At 36.8% G+C, this 20394-nt stretch overlaps 1 protein-coding gene across 3 annotated transcripts in view; it reads left to right on the top strand.

Moving 5' to 3' along the window:
* b3glcta (beta 3-glucosyltransferase a) overlaps nucleotides 1–20394 on the top strand; it is a 113392-nt gene that overhangs the window by 28236 nt on the left and 64762 nt on the right. For all 3 annotated transcript variants that reach the window (XM_067450461.1, XM_067450462.1, XM_067450463.1), the window contains one exon: nucleotides 6044–6083. In XM_067450461.1, coding sequence (XP_067306562.1) covers nucleotides 6044–6083 — 40 coding nt within the window. The remainder of the gene's footprint in view (nucleotides 1–6043; nucleotides 6084–20394) is intronic.

The following is a 20394-nucleotide window of genomic DNA, read 5'->3' as shown; positions in this document are numbered from 1 at the left end:
TTAAATCACTTCTGATATGGTCCTTTCTACCCATGCATAAATTTTCCTCTCATTGAAATCAGATCAAAAATCTGACTAACCATGCAGACATTTTGCCTGGCATCCTGTTATCCACTTTCTTCAAACATATTTAGATTAGTCCCTTGTTGATTATATGATGAAAACGAGAAAGCATGCGTGTAGAACTTTCTGTGTGGATATATTGGTGCTGTATTGGGCTGTATATAAACTCTTAAAAATAAAGGTTTTTAAATGGTTTTCTGCCAGGATGAATGGTTCCATGAAGAACCTTTCATATCAAAAGCACCTTTTCATTGCACAAAAATAAAACCTTTTCATTTTTCAAAAATGAATTTTTCAAAAATAAAACCTTTTCATTTTTCAAAAATGATTTTTTCTAAGAGGATATGGCATCACCATAAAAACCCCTTTTTGATTCTTCCTGTCACCTTTATTTTTAAGGTTGTAAGATGATTTATGTCTATGGTGGGTTGGGGGAAGATGTGTACAGTTCGATCAGTGGTGACATTCCTCATGACACACTTTCATTTTAAATCAATATACAAAAAAAGAGTAAATTGAGATGGTTTTTTTTTTTTTTTTGTGGTGGTTCTCTATGGGGGTTGAATTTAGACATGCAACCTCTCATAAAGGCTTTTAGCATGCTGACAGTCAGTTAACCCTCTGCAAAGGTGACTTAATACATAGCCATTAAACCCCCACCTCAACAGCCATCAAAGCAGTGTGTTTTTTTTTTTTTTCACCGGCTCAACAGTACATTTCAAGACAATTACTGTCGAATTTCAAATCGCCTGGTGTGAGCAGAGCTCTTATTATTATGCATGGTCTTTAGGTTGTTTTGTTTTTGTGAGGACTATAGTTCTATTTAATAACACTTAATAAAAGGTTATGGTTCTTGTTTTCTTCAAAATCTGTCAGTTAACCTATTTGAAGTCTGCACTTAGCATCCACTTATCCACATCTGATGGTGTCTGCTGGACATAAACCAGCCTTATTATGCAGGGATTTCTGACCAACTAGTCATTCAGACAGCCCACTGACTAATTGTTTTGAAAATATGAAAATTGTAATGTCTTTTGTGAGAAAGGAGGCAGTTTTTTTTTCTGGCCAAAACCTACTTATAAACCTCATTTTTATTTTATTTTATAATTTTCTCTGAACTTCACTTATAATGTTATCAAGATTTTTACATTTCATTTTTATTTTTTTTTATTTTGAAGTAATATGCTATCTTGTTTCCACTCTCTTGATGTACTCCGTTTAGATTGGCTTGCCACATTCAAGAGATGGAAGTTAAAGGCCACTGCTATGATTGGTTAACAGTTTTGCATATTACAATCATTTTCAACAGGCCGTTACATTTTATAAAATTCCAGCATTGATAATATCTCGTTACATAGTTGAAACATTTACCAAACATGCAAATAATTTATGCATATTTCATATGCTTTACAAGTCTTGTGCCAAATACTGTACTTGGAGCTACCACAGTTATAATTAACAAATACCTACAGTTTTGTGTAAACAGAATTATGAATGAATGTGTCATTGTTTATCACACTGTCGTTCTTATAGGATATTCATCATTCGGTGAATTACTACAGTTACAGTATAAATGCCTAGTAAATATCAAACAACCTGGACATGGAAAAAGCAATTGTGGCACATGGTAAATACATTGTTACTCACACTTGTGAAACCTATAATTTTGGTATAATTACTCCAGTCTTCAGTGTCACATGATCCTTCAGAAAACTCTCTAATATGCTGATTTGATGCTCAAGGTAGATTTCCTATTATTAGTTATGCACCCAAATTTAAAATTTAACGCTTCTCAGATGGCACATTTTGACTGTTCTGCATCTATTTCGTGGCCACAACATGGATAAGCTACAAAAGTTCAACATGTCATGCTCTGGGGTCTCATTTATAAAGCGTGCGTACACACAAAACGAGGCTGGAAACGTACGTACGCCAGTTCCCACGCAAAGGTTGTGATCTATAAAAAACAAACTTGATGGAAGAATGTGCGCACCTTTAAGCAAACTTTGAGCTGTGCATACCCGCATTCTGGAGACAAAGGAAATTGGTAACACAGATGGTGAGGTCGTGAACTGAAGTTAGATTGTAGAAAATAAATGTGAGAAGAATGATTATAAGAATGAATGACAATTGATAATTTAATTTTCACTCCATTTCATACGTTCCACATTATCATGAAGATTAAATCTAATAGTGTTATTTGTGCTGATCGTTTTAAGTTATATGGCATCTAGTAAAATCCAAACGTAATTCAAAATGTATGCAAAAAATGTAAAAAATAATAATCAGCGCTGCCTTACAGTCACATTGTCCACAACAGGAGCGCAGGACGAGATGGCACGATGTGATACAGAATAGCATGAAATACCCTTTTATTAGAGAACTGCAGAACACTAAGTATTTTCCTTAATGTGCATATATCATAAAATGTCAAAGTCTGCAAATACAGTCATGAAGCACAATCGCTACTCATCATCGGTCCTAGCCTACTATTACATTTCAAAACCGTCATGAAGAAGCATGTGCTCTCTATAACATTTTCGTCTTCAATTTTAGCCCACAAATTAATTCTATGATTTTGTCAAGGTGTTAACGATCAGTCTATTTATTAGAAACATATAAATCCTCCGGTGACCCGGGTATGTAATGAAGATTACACCGGTAGCAGAATAAGGAGAGAGCGAGTTTTCATTCAGGGACATTATCAGCAAAACTGCATTAATTTGATTTGATTTGAAGTGTTTAAAATGAATTAATTGTATTAAAATAACACTTTATTTAAAAATAATTTAGTTTTTATTGATATATTGATATATTTATTCTACAACATAAAAGGATATTGAATGATTTTGTTTGTGTAAGGCACAAATGGCATTTATAGTCCATATCTAATATTTTTCAATCTCTTTTACCTTTGACAGTGTTAAACATGGTGTCACGTGGATGGGAATATGCATGCAAATGATATGCAGATGAGGTCATGCATAGTAAAACTAGGCATTGTAAACTCCATATATGGTGATTTTGGGGAGGAGACAGAGTGGAGAAGCATGTTACGCACAATCTGCTGCTGTACATATGTACACTTTTAGGATGAAATCTTCACAACGTTTTATAAATGAGATTGGCAATATTAAAGGTATACTCTCAGAAAAAAAGGCACAGTGCTGTCACTGGGGCAGTACCTTAAGGTACAAAAGTGAAAAGGTACATCTCTGTACCTTACTCACACCTAAATGGTACATATAAGTACCCTTTCGGTTTTGTACCTTAGAGTGCACACTTTTATGCAGCCTTAATGTTCTATTGGACATTTTATAATTCCATAAATCTTAAATTGTGATTACGAGCTTGTTGCATTCATGTGTTTTATTGTCGAAATGAACAGGAATCATGGCTGACACCAGGTTTAGTCCCTATTTATTGAAAAAATCATATGAAATCCAACATTCTTGTAGTGTCACATACACTGACAACCGTAAATGTTTGCTATCCTTGTCCGTTTTCTGAAATGTGAAATGCAAGGGATTTTTTTTCTGTGTATAAAACATTACAATACACTTAAATTGATTACTCGTATATCAATATGCACTACATTAATGACAAGACAAGCTGTTTTTGGAGAAAAAAACAACAACTATTAAATCATATCCTGATACAACACTAGTTCGATGTTTAAAGTTTGTGGCACGCCCATCTCTGGAATTTGGGTATTAAAATTATTTCTGAACTCCCCATTGGTAAACATGATATCAGAGGGCATTCATTTGTTTCCTAGGAAACTCATATTTACGGTAATTCTGCAGGATAAGGCAGCATTATTAAACCATTAAAGCGCGGAAGACAAAAGAGAACGTGCTGTTGCGAGTGTTAAATAATTCAAAGTTATTAAACAGTCTGCAGTGCACTGCATAAATTGCATCCAATGTATTTATATTTGACAGGGCATAGGTAAATATAACATTTTTTTGCATTTATGATAAGATTGTTTTTTTCACTTAAATTAAAAGCCTAAAATTTTTGAAGCCTAATACATTTTAAAATCTTGATAGCTTTCAATTACACTGTAATGTTGAATGGCTATAATTAATGTTTAAAATTGCAGGAAAAACAAACATCTGAGACGTCAGTAGCTGCATTAGTATCAGTGATACTGGCCTTCATTCATAAAGTGCCATTAAGTATTTAAAATATACTCTATTTCTTCTACATTAATTTGGAGATTAACTGTGAAATTATTACTTAATAAAACATTAAAACTTTAAAAAACTTATATTGGAAATGTAAAGCATAAACAATCATGACTTTTAGTTGTACCCTTCCATTGTGTATTTTGTTCAGGGTCAAAGAGGTGTCTCTTCTCTCTTGGCAAGTCTTGTCTTTGAGTTTCCTGGTCCTTTGGGGCTTCAGAATCAATGTTTTTTCTCCTCTTTGGGTTGCTGTGGATTGAACCTTTAACCGTGCCATGATTCACAACGTCACCTTGATGATTCAGCCTCTCTCTCACTGTAATGATGTGCCACGCTCTGCCCTGCAAAGATATATGACTTGTTTAAACTGTGCTCTCGAAGGGCTGCTTGGAGCTCAGGACTAGAGTAATTGTTAGCAGAGTGGTAGCAATAAATCAAAAGCCATCTCCCTTTTTCCTTGTTATCCTCTAATATGCCACAATATGACTAGGGAGAACACCGACTATTGCTGGAATTAGCTTGCATCTCTCCTCATGTCCCTAAGGACATTTGGTTTGAGCGGGGAAGGCTCGTTCAAAGTTTGCAACAGGAAGTGTGATCGATTCGCTCTTTCCTCCACAGTCGGCTGGTAGCGCTTGACAGCTTTGGTGGCAGAATGAGCTTCCTAATACCCTAATTGAGCTGAGCGCTCAGGGTTAGAACGGCATCAGCTCCGGGCACCGAAACCGCACAATTTGCAGGGAACTAATAACATGGTGAATCATGATTTATTAGTTCAAATAACCCAGAGGATCATCTCCACATTTTGTTGTTCTTTTAGAAATGTAATTGAACTGCAAATTTATGCATACAGGGAGACTTATTCTGGCTTAATGTCGGAAGGATCGTGTTTAGGAGATTTGCATACTTGATCGAAACCACAGTGTCATAATTACCGTTGGGGAAACTTGATATTTTTATCTGTGGTTGATAGTATTTTGTATTACATAATATGAATTCTGAACAGATTATAACAAAACATAAACAGAAATAACAGAACAGATATAATAAATGGCAAAAGTTTCATTCCATGTCGAATCAACCACAATTTCAGGCTCAAATTTTTGATTTTGTACATGTTTTTGCTGAAGAAGGACAAACCTACATAGTGTTGAAAGCCAAAATAATAAAAGTAATGGCTGTATATTTACTGGGTAATAATCCACTATCCACAAAATGACAATATCATGAGATTTGGAGCCAAATTACCAGGGGGTCAGAGCCAAGATAAGTCTCGCTGTATTACATTTCTATTTTAATTTTAAGTCCCAGGTTTTCAATGTAGTGTCAGACTTTTTGACCCCACTATATGTCAGTATGTACTTTTTGTGTTTCCTACAAAGTTGTACAAATGCAAACATATAAACAGCCTATACAATTTGCCCAAGAAGCCAATTTTTCCTCATAAAAACACTTAAATGGACATTGCATTGTAATTTAGATATCTGATCTTGTCTGCAAGAACTTCCCAGGAGGACTACATTTTTAGAATTTCGAATAACTATTACATTTCAAATAACCATTAGTTTGCAGTTTATTTAGTCTTGGGAAAGGTTGTAACTCGTATATCTCTCTCCCTTAGTGTTTAAGTTGTACTTATTGACATGCTTTAAAAGTGCTGGATTTTCTTGTCAAAACGAATAATGTTTTGTTGATTGCCTCCAGGTTGGACTTTTATTTACTTCCTAGTTCATTTGTAAACACTCCTTCCATGCCTCTAATGTTGTCTTTCTCTCATCTTCTCTTCTCAGATCCATGACGCTGACAAACGTCCCTCCGAGAGTGAACTCGGTGAGTATCCAAGCAGCTTCTGTTTCTTTTCACATCGTGCAAAAGTCAACAGACACTTTCAAAACACACCAAAATCCAATGGAAATAATTCCTGTCAGAGCCTTCAAGTTATATTTTAGTACCTTTGCAGGCAGGTAACCCTATGATCTTATCATCTTTCATTTTGCGTTTCTTCAGACCAGCTGTAAATATCACCGATGCCTCATCTAAACGGAATACGATAAGGTTTATTTTAGATGGCTTTAGTTGATGTGGCTCTCTGCGCCGCAGGATTGGATTTTAGGGCACGGCTAATTGATTTGGGTCACCGTTTGCAGTGTGTTTGATATTTCAGTGTAGCGAGGCAAATGAGAGTAATCCGGCATGTCGTGGTGAAATGAACAGAACGTAGGGGTTCATTATAATACTCGTAATTTTGGTTCTCTTGCAATTGCCACAATAAAACATCCGAACAGAAGGTGCGAAGCGTTTTGGATGAATAGAACGTCTTTACTTGAACTCTTCATTCCAGTAACCATTCCAGCTAAATTGATTCTCATGTTTTGCTTTTCTTTTGTCTTTATCAGGCCTATGCTAGAGCACTCAGCATACAAATCACTCTAAAGGTGTAAAGGTCAATTATGATTGGCTGTCGCTGCGTAACAAAGGAAATCTCAGTGGATGAGGCAGAGGACGAGAAATGAATCAGGACATGATAAAAAGATGAAAGTAGATCAACAGTTTGAGAGTTGACGGGGGTTTCAATTATGTACAAGCATGAAATTAGCCTTTGTAAAAAGCAGAATAGAGTTAAACATCATCTGTTTGAAATTAGTCTTTGTCTGACTCAAAAGTAGGCAAGTACGGCAATTAATCAACTTCATGAAGTGGATGTGGAGTCTGTCGAAATGTAATGACTTTCATACATCAAACAGTTGAAGGAAGCCTGAAGTGCAAAGATGGTTATATAATTTCACAGAACTCTCGCTTTCAGAAACGTACTTCGTATGCTTCAGCCCATGGTATGATTAAGAATATTCTCGGTGCCTCTATTTGCACATAGTGTGTGACGCAGAACAATAACCTTTATGGTTTTGAAGTTGTCTTCCTAAGTCTCCCAGAAGTGGTTGGTTGCCTGAAGCGCTTCAGGCGTGTATATGTCAGAGAGGCATACTTTTGAGCTTTGTTTTCTCTTGTAATGCACTCTACAGATAGCGAAAAGTCAAGCGCACTAGCATAATCTCTAAATTATTTCTGGATTTTGTCTGTGCAGCTAAAAATACTGTACTTCAGACCAAAGTCGACCTCGTATGGGAGTGTTGAGAAGTTAGAAGTAGGTTGAAATGCATCATTCCTCCCAGAATAATGTGGAATATTTGAGTGTGCTTAACCTCAGTCCTCCGATATTGTTTCTGAGAATGGTTTGGACCTGCATGGACTTGATTGCCATTGAACTGTAGTACCCGATGCCTCTTCAGCCCTGTGCATATTAACAGTCACTTAACACAGTTACGGTTGCCATGGTTGTGACTTGATATCTTTTAGAAATTCAGGAGCCTAATGTAATGAAGCGTGAGGAAAAGTTAGATGGAGTGGTTAGGAAAAAAAATTGGGTGATTTGAACATTCGGAGAGGGATAAAAGCATGCATTTTTTTCTGTTGTTTAGCGACGCGCCAAACTGTAAAATTGAAAAGTGACATTCTGAGGATGTCCTTGAGAATGTTTTATGCAACTATCTGATTGAATTTAAACTAGCGTAGACTTCGGTTTTTTTAAATATTTTTTTATATGTGCCATTGAAAATCATCTCAGAACTCTCAAATGGTGCATTAAGAAGATATCGGAGTCTTTCAAGAGCCTCGGGAAGGGCAAGATAACAGTTCCTCTGAGTTTCATTTTCAAATTGGAGATTTTTCAAGGGTTTTTATAAGGGTTTTCGGTTTGGCTACTGCTTGAGAGTCTTAAAAAAAAAAAAAAAAAAAAGGATATATAAATCGAAATGACAGCAATTGGTGACTTTGCTTTATTAATGACAGCACAATAACTGATAATCATAGCACATTTTAAAGGACCAGTTAGAGAGAATACCCAATAATGAATTGTCATTATTTACACACATTGCTTTATCCAAACCCTGTATGATGTTATTTCGTCTATAGAACTCAATAGGAGATTCTTTTCAGAATGTCCAAGCTACTCATTTCCTTGACTTGAAAATAGACTTGATTCACACTGTTGCACCAAAATCACGATATATTCAGAATAGCTTGAAAAAGGATCAAAAGCAACACAAGATATCGATTAAGTAGGTTTTCTCTTCTGTATTGCTTTTTTCTTTTAACATTTAAAACAGTTAAAAGCTTGGACACAGCTTGGACATTTTATTGAATGTCCAAGTGATTAAAGGATGGCAGAGCTTATTTAATTTGATCCTTTTAATACATTTTTGGGTTGAAAAACACTAAATGCATCTCTAAGTCTAGAATTAAATGCTTGTTTTTACCTAAATAAAGGAACCTTGGCTCGCAGTATCAGTGACTAATTATTCAATATTCTTTTATTAGATGTCCCTGATGTCTCCTCTCTGGACCTTCTCCTAAAGATCAATCACTTGAAAAATAGCTTATGTAGATACGAGCCAAACTGTAATGCTAAATTAACCCGGCTTTACTTCTGCTTTATCCAGCGCTGATGGCACTTAGGTTTCATAACGCAACACCTTAGCTGTGCCGTGTTTGTGTTGGCGTCTCTGATTTCTAATGTGATTAAGTCTATAAATATGATTAAGACCTGAGTCATTGTTCATACCGCAGTAATGTCAGGTTTATTACTTGGACATGTGCCAAGATATTAGAGTCTTTGAGATTTCTGTGTTGGTTATGACCAATATTATGCAGTCAGAAGGCATGCAGGGCATGGCTAAAACTCTGTAGTTCAGTTTAATGATAGGTTTGTGAAGATATATGGGGAGATCGGGGTAAGATGTGTCAGTGTGTGAGCTATTTCACCACTTTAATCTAGCAAAGTGCATCATTTGTGTTACCTGAGTCTGCCTGTCTCTCAACATCTATCTATCTATCTATCTATCTGTCTATCTATCTATCTATCTATCTATCTATCTATCTATCTATCTATCTATCTATCTATCTATCTATCTATCTATCTATCTATCTATCTGTCTATCTGTCTGTCTGTCCGTCCGTCCGTCCGTCCGTCCGTCCGTCCGTCCGTCCGTCCGAGCCATTATTTGCGGATCCGATTGAAAACATTTCACAGCGCATTTGTGAATATGTAAGCTATCTTTTGAAATATTAATATACAGCTCTGATTTGATTTTCGATTCATGCCAAGGTTAAATTGGCTATTAAAAAAACCCTCACTCATTTAAAAACATGCATTTATTGCATGGACACAGCTAGAACATAATGTATGTGTTTAAAATGCATTATGCATAATTCAGTTGAAACCTTGCCATCTTTGAATTGCTGTTAATGCTCTTAAACTAAATGAATGAGGTGTCTACTTAAATAAGAATGTGCTGTTTATCTTTTAATCAGGTTAGGGCCATTCACACAGGACATGTTTTTGCAGTTAAAAACACAAGAGGCTGATGCAAATGCATTTTTTAAAAGTTTTTTTCTCTCCAGTTTCTAAGCCGTGCCATGCACAATGCTTTGCAAAAGTATGAAAGCGAGATGCGAGTGCAACAGTCAAACACGTCTAAGGTGATGTTTACATTAAAAAAACTATTTAAAAGCAGCACAATGGAATGAAAAAACACATTCTGTGTAGCATTTAATTGTCCCTTTCCACACAATTAATGTTGTGTTTAATTAATGACATGTAGGCTTTTAGTTACTGTTTTCTTTCCAAGTTATCAGTGACAGTAGAACATTTTTTAATAATAGCATTGTATTTAAAGTGAAAATAAGATTTTAAAAAGGTAATATAGCCCATCCAGGATATCTGCCAGCCCACCCATTTATAGGTGCCTAAAACCTGGGAAATGATATGTCTCGTTTAAAGGATTTATCGCACAAACCAATCATATCCAATCATAGCGAGATGGAGACATTGCCTCCCATTGAATCTCTATTACCCCCACTAAACTCGCCGCACACTTTTGCAGGTCTGGGACAGAGGAGGCACAAGAGACACAGCATCCCGCTGTAACTTTACCTGCAAGTGTTGATGTAGGACACTGTTACTATATAAAACAAGTGACTTTTACACTTTTTAATGTCACATTTAGTAATATTTGCATTGATTTTTTTTTTTTATGAGGCACTGCCTCCCTTGCTTCCTTGGAGGAAATGGCAAAAACAACCTCAACATAGCATTACAGATGCATTACAGATGTTTTCTTATTTACAAAATGACATCATCTGCGCGCTGGTGTACTGTGTCGTCTGAGGCAGACGGCTTTATTCCGCGCTTTTGTCTCCGTTCTGTTATCATTTTCTGCTCGACCGGCGCAACAACACAACATTGTTTCTTCATTTCATGTGAATTTTTTGCAGTTCACACTTGCTAAATCTGATCAGATTTCAATCGGAAATGCACAAAATTCGGATTTGGACTGACACTGTGAATGTAGAATGTAGCCTAACTAACTAACTAACTAACTAACTAACTAACTAACTAACTAACTAACTAACTAACTAACTAACTAACTAACTAACTCTGTATTTAGACCGATTTAGTACATAAAAAGAAGTACATCCACTTCATATCTCTCTTCCTCCTCATTCCACATTTTTTTCTTACATCTCTCTGAACTCAAGTGACCCGCATTCTTTTCTGGGATCTGCTCGGAAAAGCTCACGGTGTTGCCTCTTCTGAACGGCTTGTCGCCTAGATATGCAAAAACTCTGAGTAATTAAAGCGCAACTCTGCCTTTTTAAAAGTGGCGGAGATCATGTTTACTCAATCCACTTCCTTGGAGCGGCGCACAGTTTAAGACCTGATAATGAGGCACACGGATTTGAAATCTTTTAAAGTGGAGCTGCCTCCAGGCCTTGAATTATTGATGCAAAGTAGGAGGTTTAAAACTGCCTTCAACGCTCATTAGTTTTCGGGTGAGATGCACACAGGGACAGGGACTGCAGCTTTATAATGAGCATGATTACACTAGCTCGAGCTCCCTTGCCTAAGTTCAGGTGTTGGAGTCCAGGCGGTTTTGTGATGTCCAACCCTTGCTGAGAATCATAATGAGTGTTATTCTTTTTCCTGTTCTGCCAAAAAGTGTCTACCTCTCTCTGCTTCATTCCCCCCAGCTAACACTTTTTTAAAACTGTATTTACGTCATTGACCTTTCCGTCTTTGAGTTAAAACCTGTGTGTATTATATTGACCTATTAAACAATTAAACAAAAATTCTCAGTTATAAAATTATGAATTAAGAAATTTCCTGTTGGCATATTTAAATTATATTAGGGATATACAGTGAGGAAAATAAATATTTGAGCACCCTGCTATTTTGCAAGTTCTCCCACTTGGAAATCATGGAGGGGTCTGAAATTGTCATCATAGGTGCATGTCCACCGTGAGAGACATAATCTAAAAAAAAAAGAAAATCCAGAAATCACAATATATGATTTTTTTACCTAATTATTTGTATAATACAGCTGCAAATACGTATTTGAACACCTGTCTATCAGCTAGAATTCTGATCCTCAAAGACCTGTTAGTCTGCCTTTAAAATGTCCACCTTCACTCCATTTATTATCCTAAATTAGAGGCACCTGTTTGAGGTCGTGAGCTGCATAAAGACACCTGTCCACCCCATACAACCAGTAAGAATCCAAACTACTAACATGGCCAAGACCAAAGAGCTGTCCAAAGACGCTAGAGACAAAATTCTACACCTCCACAAGGCTGGAAAGGGTTACGGGGAAATTGCCAAGCAGCTTGGTGAAAAAAGGTCCACTGTTGGAGCAATAATTAGAAAATGAAAGAAGCTAAACATGACTGTCAATCTCCCTCGGACTGGGGCTCCATGCAAGATCTCACCTCGTGGGGACTCAGTGATCCTAAGAAAGGTGAGAAATTAGCCTAGAACTACACAGGAGGAGCTGGTCAATGACCTGAAAAGTTTAAAATCATGCATGGTACAGACGATTTCCCTGCTTAAACCAGCACATGTCCAAGCCCGTCTTAAGTTTGCCAATGACCATTTGGATGATCCAGAGGAGTCATGGGAGAAAGTTATGTGGTCAGATGAGACCAAAATAGAACTTTTTGGTCATAATCCCACTAAATGTGTTAGGAGTGGGCCAAAATCCCTCCTGTAGTGTGTGCAAACCTGGTGAAAAACTACAGGAAACGTTTGACCTCTGTAATTGCAAACAAAGGCTACTGTACCAAATATTAACATTGATTTTCTCAGGTGTTCAAATACTTATTTGCAGCTGTATCATACAAATAAATAGTTTTGATTAGAAATCATACATTGTGATTTCTGGATTTTTTTTAGATTATGTCTCTCACAGTGGACATTCACCTACGATGACAATTTCACACCCCTCCATGCTTTCTAAGTAGGAGAACTTGCAAAATAGCAGAGTGTTCAAATACTTATTTTCCTGACTGTAGGTTAAATTGACTAAGTAGGGGCAACTAGGTATTCATTTTTAGATTTTTCTACCCACTGATATCTTTAGCATTAGCATTAAAGATATCTTTAGACAGTTTGCATGTTAAAACCCTTTTGCGTTAAAGGTCATTCCTTTCAAAGTTTTGCCACTACATCCATATACACCATCATTGTCAGTAAGTCAGTAAGATTTTTTAAAAAGAAATTCATAATTTTAATACGAAAGGATGCATTAGATTAATCTAAAGTGACAGATGTTAAGACCTTTTCTATTCATCAAATAACTTAAGTATTTAGTACAAGTGTTGCCAACATTAATAATAATAAAACATATTATTTGAGCACCAAATCAGCATATTGGAAGGATTTCTCAATGATCATGTGACATTGAAGACTGGAGTAATTAATTTTGTATGGTCGTGTACATACAGATGGATGTCTATAGCCATTGCATTGGGCCTAACCACAAAGTATGGTGTGCCGAGTTAAAAATTTATTCTGGACATGAGAACATGTCTTATGAGTCAGGTGATCCCAAAGTCAGCCTAATTTTACAGTGTTAAGTCTTAAGAGTTTCCTTAAGAATTAACCCACTGACCAGCCGTTTTTAAAAATATGTAGATGCACATCCCCAAGTCATATTTTCCTTTGAAAAAGCTTTTCATCTTTAACCTAAGATGGTTGAATTTTTCGTTTTTGCATTAATGTCTTTTTGAAGCACCTGAGGGGGCCTTAAATCTGAAGGGCTATTTTTGCTCCGGCTGATATAGCCAGTCTTTTTTTGGTGTGAATACCCAAGTTCGCTCTTCTTTGCTCCTTCTTTCATTCCACCTCTCCCGTCTTATCTTGTTTTTTTATGTTTTTCTTCCATATCATCCTTTGATCCCTTTCATTCACTCCGTTCTCATTTCCCTCCCTTTATTCCTCTCTTCTTTGAACAACATATTACCCAATGAGTTGAAAAGGATTGGGTAGCTTTACATGCAAACTTGGATCACTCCAAATCGTTACATCTACAGCAGCACAATGATCCGAGTCACTGAAGCACAGCCAGTTCTACACTGAAACAATCAGCTCTGGGCCAGGATGCACAACGCCACCGCTCATGGAAATGAGCCATCGACAGCCTTTCTTGTCTCCCATCACCTGCCACTAAGCGTGCAAAATCCACTCTTGACATTCTCATTGTTCCACCGTACGGCTTAATGGCCCCTCTTGTGTGGTTCTGTCATTTAGAAAGATGATGTCTGTTATTGTTAAAGCAACATTCAAGTCAGGAGTAGGCGAAAAAATTGTGCCATTTTTCTTCACATTGCTTTTAGCTTTCCATCTGGTACACATTGCCATGCGTGACTGACTTGATTGACGGAACAAACTCACACTCCAGGTTTTTTGGTGGGGCTTTTACTCCCAGTTATTCCAAATATCATTGTTGGTAGACTGCTGCTTATTTGTACATTTGCCAAGTCTCAGAGGAATATCTCATCCAAAAATGAACATTTTGGATTCCAAATCTGCACAAATCTTTTTCTTTTTTAAATTAAATTATGAAGTCTGGTTGCTCTTTTCCATTCAATTGCAATACAGATTCTGAAACTTTCAAGCTTAAAAAACCATGCAAAAGCACCCTTAGGGCCCTATTATACACCCAGCGCAATAAGGCACCAGGTGCGACCCAAGTGTGTTTTGCTTGTTTCATCCTGACACAGTTATCATTTTCACGTCTTGCGGCATGTTGTTTAAATAGCAAATGCATTTGCACCCATTTGTGCACCCATGGGCGTGCTGGTCTGAAAACGAGGTGTGTTCAGGCACATTGTCGGCGTGTTACTATTTTGAGGCAACTGAAATGTAGTATTTTGTGTGTCATTTAAATGTCGCTTTAGTAGTATGTGCAGCTGCACAAAAAAAAAACAAAAAAAAAATATTTTTAAATATTAAAAATAGAAGGATTACAATGTAAAATATTATTATTGTGTTCATAAAGATAAAAATGGCTATGTCATAATGGATAGTTATGTGCATCAGAATGACCTATTTGCAGTAATGACGAATTAAATGGGCTATTTATTTAAGCAAACAGGGCAATACACACATGTATTTACACTGACTCATCAGGTTGTGGGTGTCTATATCAGGGATGGAAATTAGCACCCGCCACCAGCCAAATGCGGGTGATTTTGAGTTGTGGCGGGTAAACTCGCTTCACCTACCGGCCACCGTGGCGGGTAAATAAAAATAGCATACCGTTTCACCCCTTTATAAACTTTGTTTAATGCATGCGAGTGCGACCGTATGTCCGAATATGACCAGTCGTTTTCGCCGTCATTACCCGGATGTAGTGCCAGAAGACGCAAATAAGAACTTGCACTCGCTGAGAGAAGATCCGTCACTGTGCATCATCCGAAAGCGCGCACACGTCTCACAGCACGCAAATATTGAGTTCTCTTTTAAGTCTTGCGCTTAAACGGACAAACTCACACAAGAAGTAAGCCAACATGTCCATCTTGATGAGTATCCTAGCAGACAGTATGAATATGCCTCAAGTGAACTGTATAGTCGAGAAAGGCGAGCATATCCCTGCACTAGCTTTTAAAGGGGCAGTAGCCTTTACTGCTCTGTTTAATGTCAAACAAAATTACATCACTCACTGCTCTTGATTGAATAGCTTTTGTAAGTTTAATAAGGATTAATCTTTAATTTAAACAGTTAAATATGCAGTTATTTTACATTTGATTACTTTATTCAATTTCTGTACCTTTCTGCATGCCAGTAGGCCTGTACATTATTATTTAATGTACACATGAGTGAGGTCAAGTTAAACATTTTAGTTTGAATTTTATTTTATACTGTGGATTGTTGCAATGTGCTAAATATATATTTGCATAATTTGTAATTGATTTATTATTTGAAACTTTAATATGAATGAATGCAATTCCAATACCTTGATTTTTAGTAAAGTTACACAGTCATAGCATTAGTCATATTGGCATTTCTTTTTAGTGTTTTGGTTTCGGCCAAGAATTTTTATTTCGGTGCATCCCTACTGACAATGTTCTGCTCAGTATGTCGTCAACACGCTTCAGAAGATGCTAATAGTTTCATTGTTGGGACTAAAAACCTAAAACTGGAAGCCATAAAAGACCACGAATCATCCAAATGCCACATCCAGGTAAAAAAAAAAAGAGAGAGCACAGAGCCCTACTCATTTAATGAAATGTATATCAGTTCATGGTGTGTGTGTGTGTGTATAAGAAAGAATAAGAGAAAATGTCAGTATTTCATTGAGACTTGAGATTAAATAAACTGCTTAAGTATTGTAGAGCTTGTAGTATTAATTTTTCACATGCAGTTACACATTGTCAGTTAAAAACAAGAAAGTGGCTGGTAAAAACATGGAGTGGCTGGTAGATTTTGAAATCCACCAGCCACAGCGGCCGGTGGACAAAAAAGTTAATTTCCATCCCTGGTCTATATTCTACCAAATAGCATGTTGCAAGCGCAACTGGCTTTTAAAGGGACTCTACTGCATTTTATGCCCAAAACACACCCATTACTCATTAAGATAATTGGGGCAACCCTTATAGACCATGTGCCGGCATGCCGACCATTTTCTCCGTCGTTAAACTAGCAAAAGTGGATTTGGACTTGCGCCGTGCACTTTATACCATGCGCTTACATCGTTAAAATAAGGCCCTTAATGTATCAAATGTAGTAAATGTCCTATATTCCAATTTTTCTGAAGCCATGCATTAACTTTTTATTTTTTAAGTAGGCCTAAATTTTATTTACTGCAGCCAAAATGTAATCATTGAGCGACTCTTTTTAGACCGAATCAACTGATTTATTGAGAAGATCTCACTCGAAGGAATAATTAATTTACACATTTAACATTGCTACTTCAAAGAGAACTAGGACGGGCAATATTTTAAATGAATAACAAAGACCGTGTTTATGCTGCTTTAAAAAAAAGAGGATTTTTTAAGGATAAAAAATGGATTTTATTATCCTTTATTGAGTCATAAAAGCTTCAGTACCCAGTCATTGTAATGAATGGGGTTGAGTCAAAACTGACATCATTATCTTTTTTTCTGGGAACTATTCCTTTAAGGGTGCTGATTGAGTTGTCTGCACCTGTTTTGCTGACGTTCATAGATTTGACAAACCTCCAGCGGGGGCACGAGGTGACTGTCCTTTACGCTTCCCCCGGCCACCTCAGGCAATGCAAACTGTCGGCAGAGGTTTGTGCCAGGTGAATGGACTGCATCACCGCACACACACGCCACACGGACGGCACATTTGTTTCTCTGCATTTCGATCAGGCATGTGCACAGGCTCTTTTGGTGTTATTGTTGACTAAATCTACCTCTGTAACCTTCTGTCTCGAGACTCTTTGGGTTTGCATGACTCCTGTTAATGTTTTAAAAGGCTCATTGCTGGACTTCCAAAAACAGAGCGATAAACCTGAAATTGTACTATTGGTTGGTTAAACATTCTGTGCTCTACTGTTGCGCCCTCAAACATCACCCCTAATTACTGTACTTCAGTGCCAATGACCTGCGCTAGACGCTCTGATGGAACTTGTGAAGACTTTTAAAAAAAAAGTCTTTTTCACACCTCAGCAACCGCCATATGTCTTCACTGCTCAATCTCACAGAATTTTTCTCTCAGATTTAAGGCAGCATGAGTGCACAATGAAGACTTTTAGCTTTTTTAGCTGATCCAAGCACAGTGTCAGGCGAAAGTCTTGATTGCCTGTGGGTTGGTTGTGCACATATTTTTAAATGTCCCCAAACCCTTCGTCTACAAGGATTATGCCACCAACTGTTAAACTCTTGTGGAAAATGGCTTATTTTTATGGACTTGCATTCTTGAGAAGTAAAATTGGCATTTGGAGTAAATTAAATAGTCTGCATTAAGATTTATTCCTCAGTAATCAGTCTGTTTTGTCAATACTCTGTTTTCAATCTCACATTTGATTCACCTCAGACCTGTGCTTCTTGCAGCCTCTGGTTATACATGTGCTTTTTTCTTTTTTAGTGTCTTTTTAGTGCTCTCTCTCCCTTCCTTTCCACTTTTCTGTCACCTGTTTTTTCCTCTTTCTATTATCATACATAAGCAAACAAAATCATGCCTGACTTTGTTCTGGGTTGCTGTAGAACTAATTTGAGTTTCTGCTGTCATGTGGTTCCATCTTGTGTCGCTGTGGGACAGAATCTGATTGGTTTTGGTGGCGGAGTAGATGCAATACCTTCTGAGGTGGTTCATTTTTAGTGGGTTGCCGCAGTGTGTCTATAATGATACACTTGCATTCATTAGATGCCTCTTCCTAGTCCTAATATCTTGGCTCGTTTTTGATTGGCACACTGAAAAAAGAAAATCCTTTTTTGGTTAAAAAAAAAAAAAAGATAATAATAAGAGACAAAAACACATCTGTGTTTGGCAAAACCTTGGTGAAAAAACAATGGTGAGTGTTTTTGGAGGTTTTGTACACACACACACACACACACGTTACAAACCGCTCTGAGACAGAAGGTTGAAGATCCAAACGCAGTATTTATTAAAGGGTAATCCAAAGTCGTAGTCCATAAAACAGGCAAAAGGTCATACACGGGTAGGCAGTTCAATCAGGCAAACAAAACAAGGGACAGAGGCAAAAGGGTAATCCGAGACAGGCAAGAAATCCAAAGAACCAAGAAACATGGAACCATAGAAACGCTCAGAAACGCAGTTGACACTAAACAAGACTTCGCAATGAATGACAGAGATAACCAGGCTTATATAGGCAGAGGTAATGAGGTGATGAGACACAGGTGTAAACATTGAGTGCTAATGAGTCCGAGGAAAGGATTATGGGTAATGTAGTTTGTGATGGAGTGACAGTCCGGGGTGGAGTGCCCTCTGGTGGTGATCACGGGCACTCACACTGGTGAATTGTGACTATATATCTATATATATATATATATATATATATATATATATATATATATATATATATATATATATATATCCATTCACTTGTCCGATTAAAAAATGTGCTTGTCCGGAAAAAAGATATTCAATATTTTTTTAATTTTGTGTGTGTTGTAACTATAATTTATTCTGAAGCAATATTCTTATTGAATCATTTCAAATTTGGGATCTTTTTATCAGCTTTGACATATTTAAATCTGCATATTTGTGAATTTTTTTATTTTTTATTGAATCATTTCAAATTTGTGATATTTTTATCTTTTATAAAGGGCATTTCCCCCCTAATCTTATTAAATATAGGCTATGCTTCAGGTTTCATTTTATATTGTTAAATTTGATCAATACATTACATTAAATTAAGACACTATAAGGGCTGTTAACAATAAAATAAATAAATAAAATAAATAATTTACACTGACAAATTACAACTGCATTAAATAATGTTTTGAGATTTGTAGTTTTGAATAGACACATAAGAAATGCTGGAAAGTATGTTTAAACATGAAACAAAACCTCCAGTAGGTGGCAGCAGGTGGCCGTCTTAATGAATGAGTCATTGAGTCGTTCATTCAAACACTGAATCGGTCAGTAACACACTTGTTGCTCTGAGACGCATTACGGTTCTGCTGTGTGTGAACGATTTTCGCTTCTGAAATAGAACAAAAGCACTCAATATTGCATCTAAAATGTAAGTGACTTTTAGTGAATGTTAATGTAAGTGAATAATTGTTTATGAAACTGTCATATGAAAGCGGTGTCATTTTCAGTCGTGATGGTATTCAGAAAACAGCTTAAACGCTTTAGTGTTGTAATTTCTCCTCGAGAGGCTGCACGAGCGTCAACAGCGCGATCTTGTTATCGTCAGTTCATTATATTATTATTATCCACCAATATCAATCGCCACTTACACTAAATTAATGCACAATCATTCTTGCATTTTGGTGATTCGCTAGTTATTTTTTCTTTTAATCAGGCTCTTGTCCATCAGGCAAGTAAAATTCTCTTTCACTTGTCCCTTCAAAAAATCCACTTGTCCCACACAAGCGTTAATGTCGAGCCCTGATATATTGACAGTAAATAACAAAAAAACAAACCCACTTAAAGTACTTGCATGCAGTGTTGTTTCAGTATTATTTATATATGATTAAACCAATATTATAGAACTAAACGAAGCATACAAAAACAGCAAAAATAAAAATGTAATCAAATAGATTACATCAAATATGCCTTTTTCATGGTTTTACCATGGCATGTTCACCTTTTCTGGCATAGAGTAACAACACTACCCACTGTGCTGAACACATGTTTAGATGGAGCACTGGTAGCACATATGCACAAATATATACACACAATATTGGCCATGAGAGGGAACAGTCCTTGGTTAGCCTTCCACCATTTTAGTGGGTCTTCTCCATCAATAGCCATTTCCTGTAGGTACATCGAAATCTTTGCTTCACCTTTTTGATCAGCGGCGAACATGGCACCTGCTCTTTTTCCAAGAAAGCTGCCCAGTGAACCCTTTTTGTTTGTAGACACTTCGCCAGTCCATGATTCCTCTTTCTCTTCTCTCACTTGTGCGGAACCGGGTGTCTGACTTCCGTGTGTTGTTGCTGCCGCCGCCACCATCTCTGCTACCAGTTCAGTTTTTGTGGTAATTAGCTTTTTTTATCAACCAAGTTTGTCAACGCCATTATTAGACCACAAATTCACAATGTCTACACTGTAAAAAATTGCTGTAAAAATACAGGCGGTTTCCAACAGTAA

This window comes from Pseudorasbora parva, chromosome 8, assembly GCF_024679245.1.
Source record: "Pseudorasbora parva isolate DD20220531a chromosome 8, ASM2467924v1, whole genome shotgun sequence".
NCBI lineage: Eukaryota > Metazoa > Chordata > Actinopteri > Cypriniformes > Gobionidae > Pseudorasbora > Pseudorasbora parva.
This window is presented reverse-complemented; position numbering and strand designations above follow the sequence as displayed.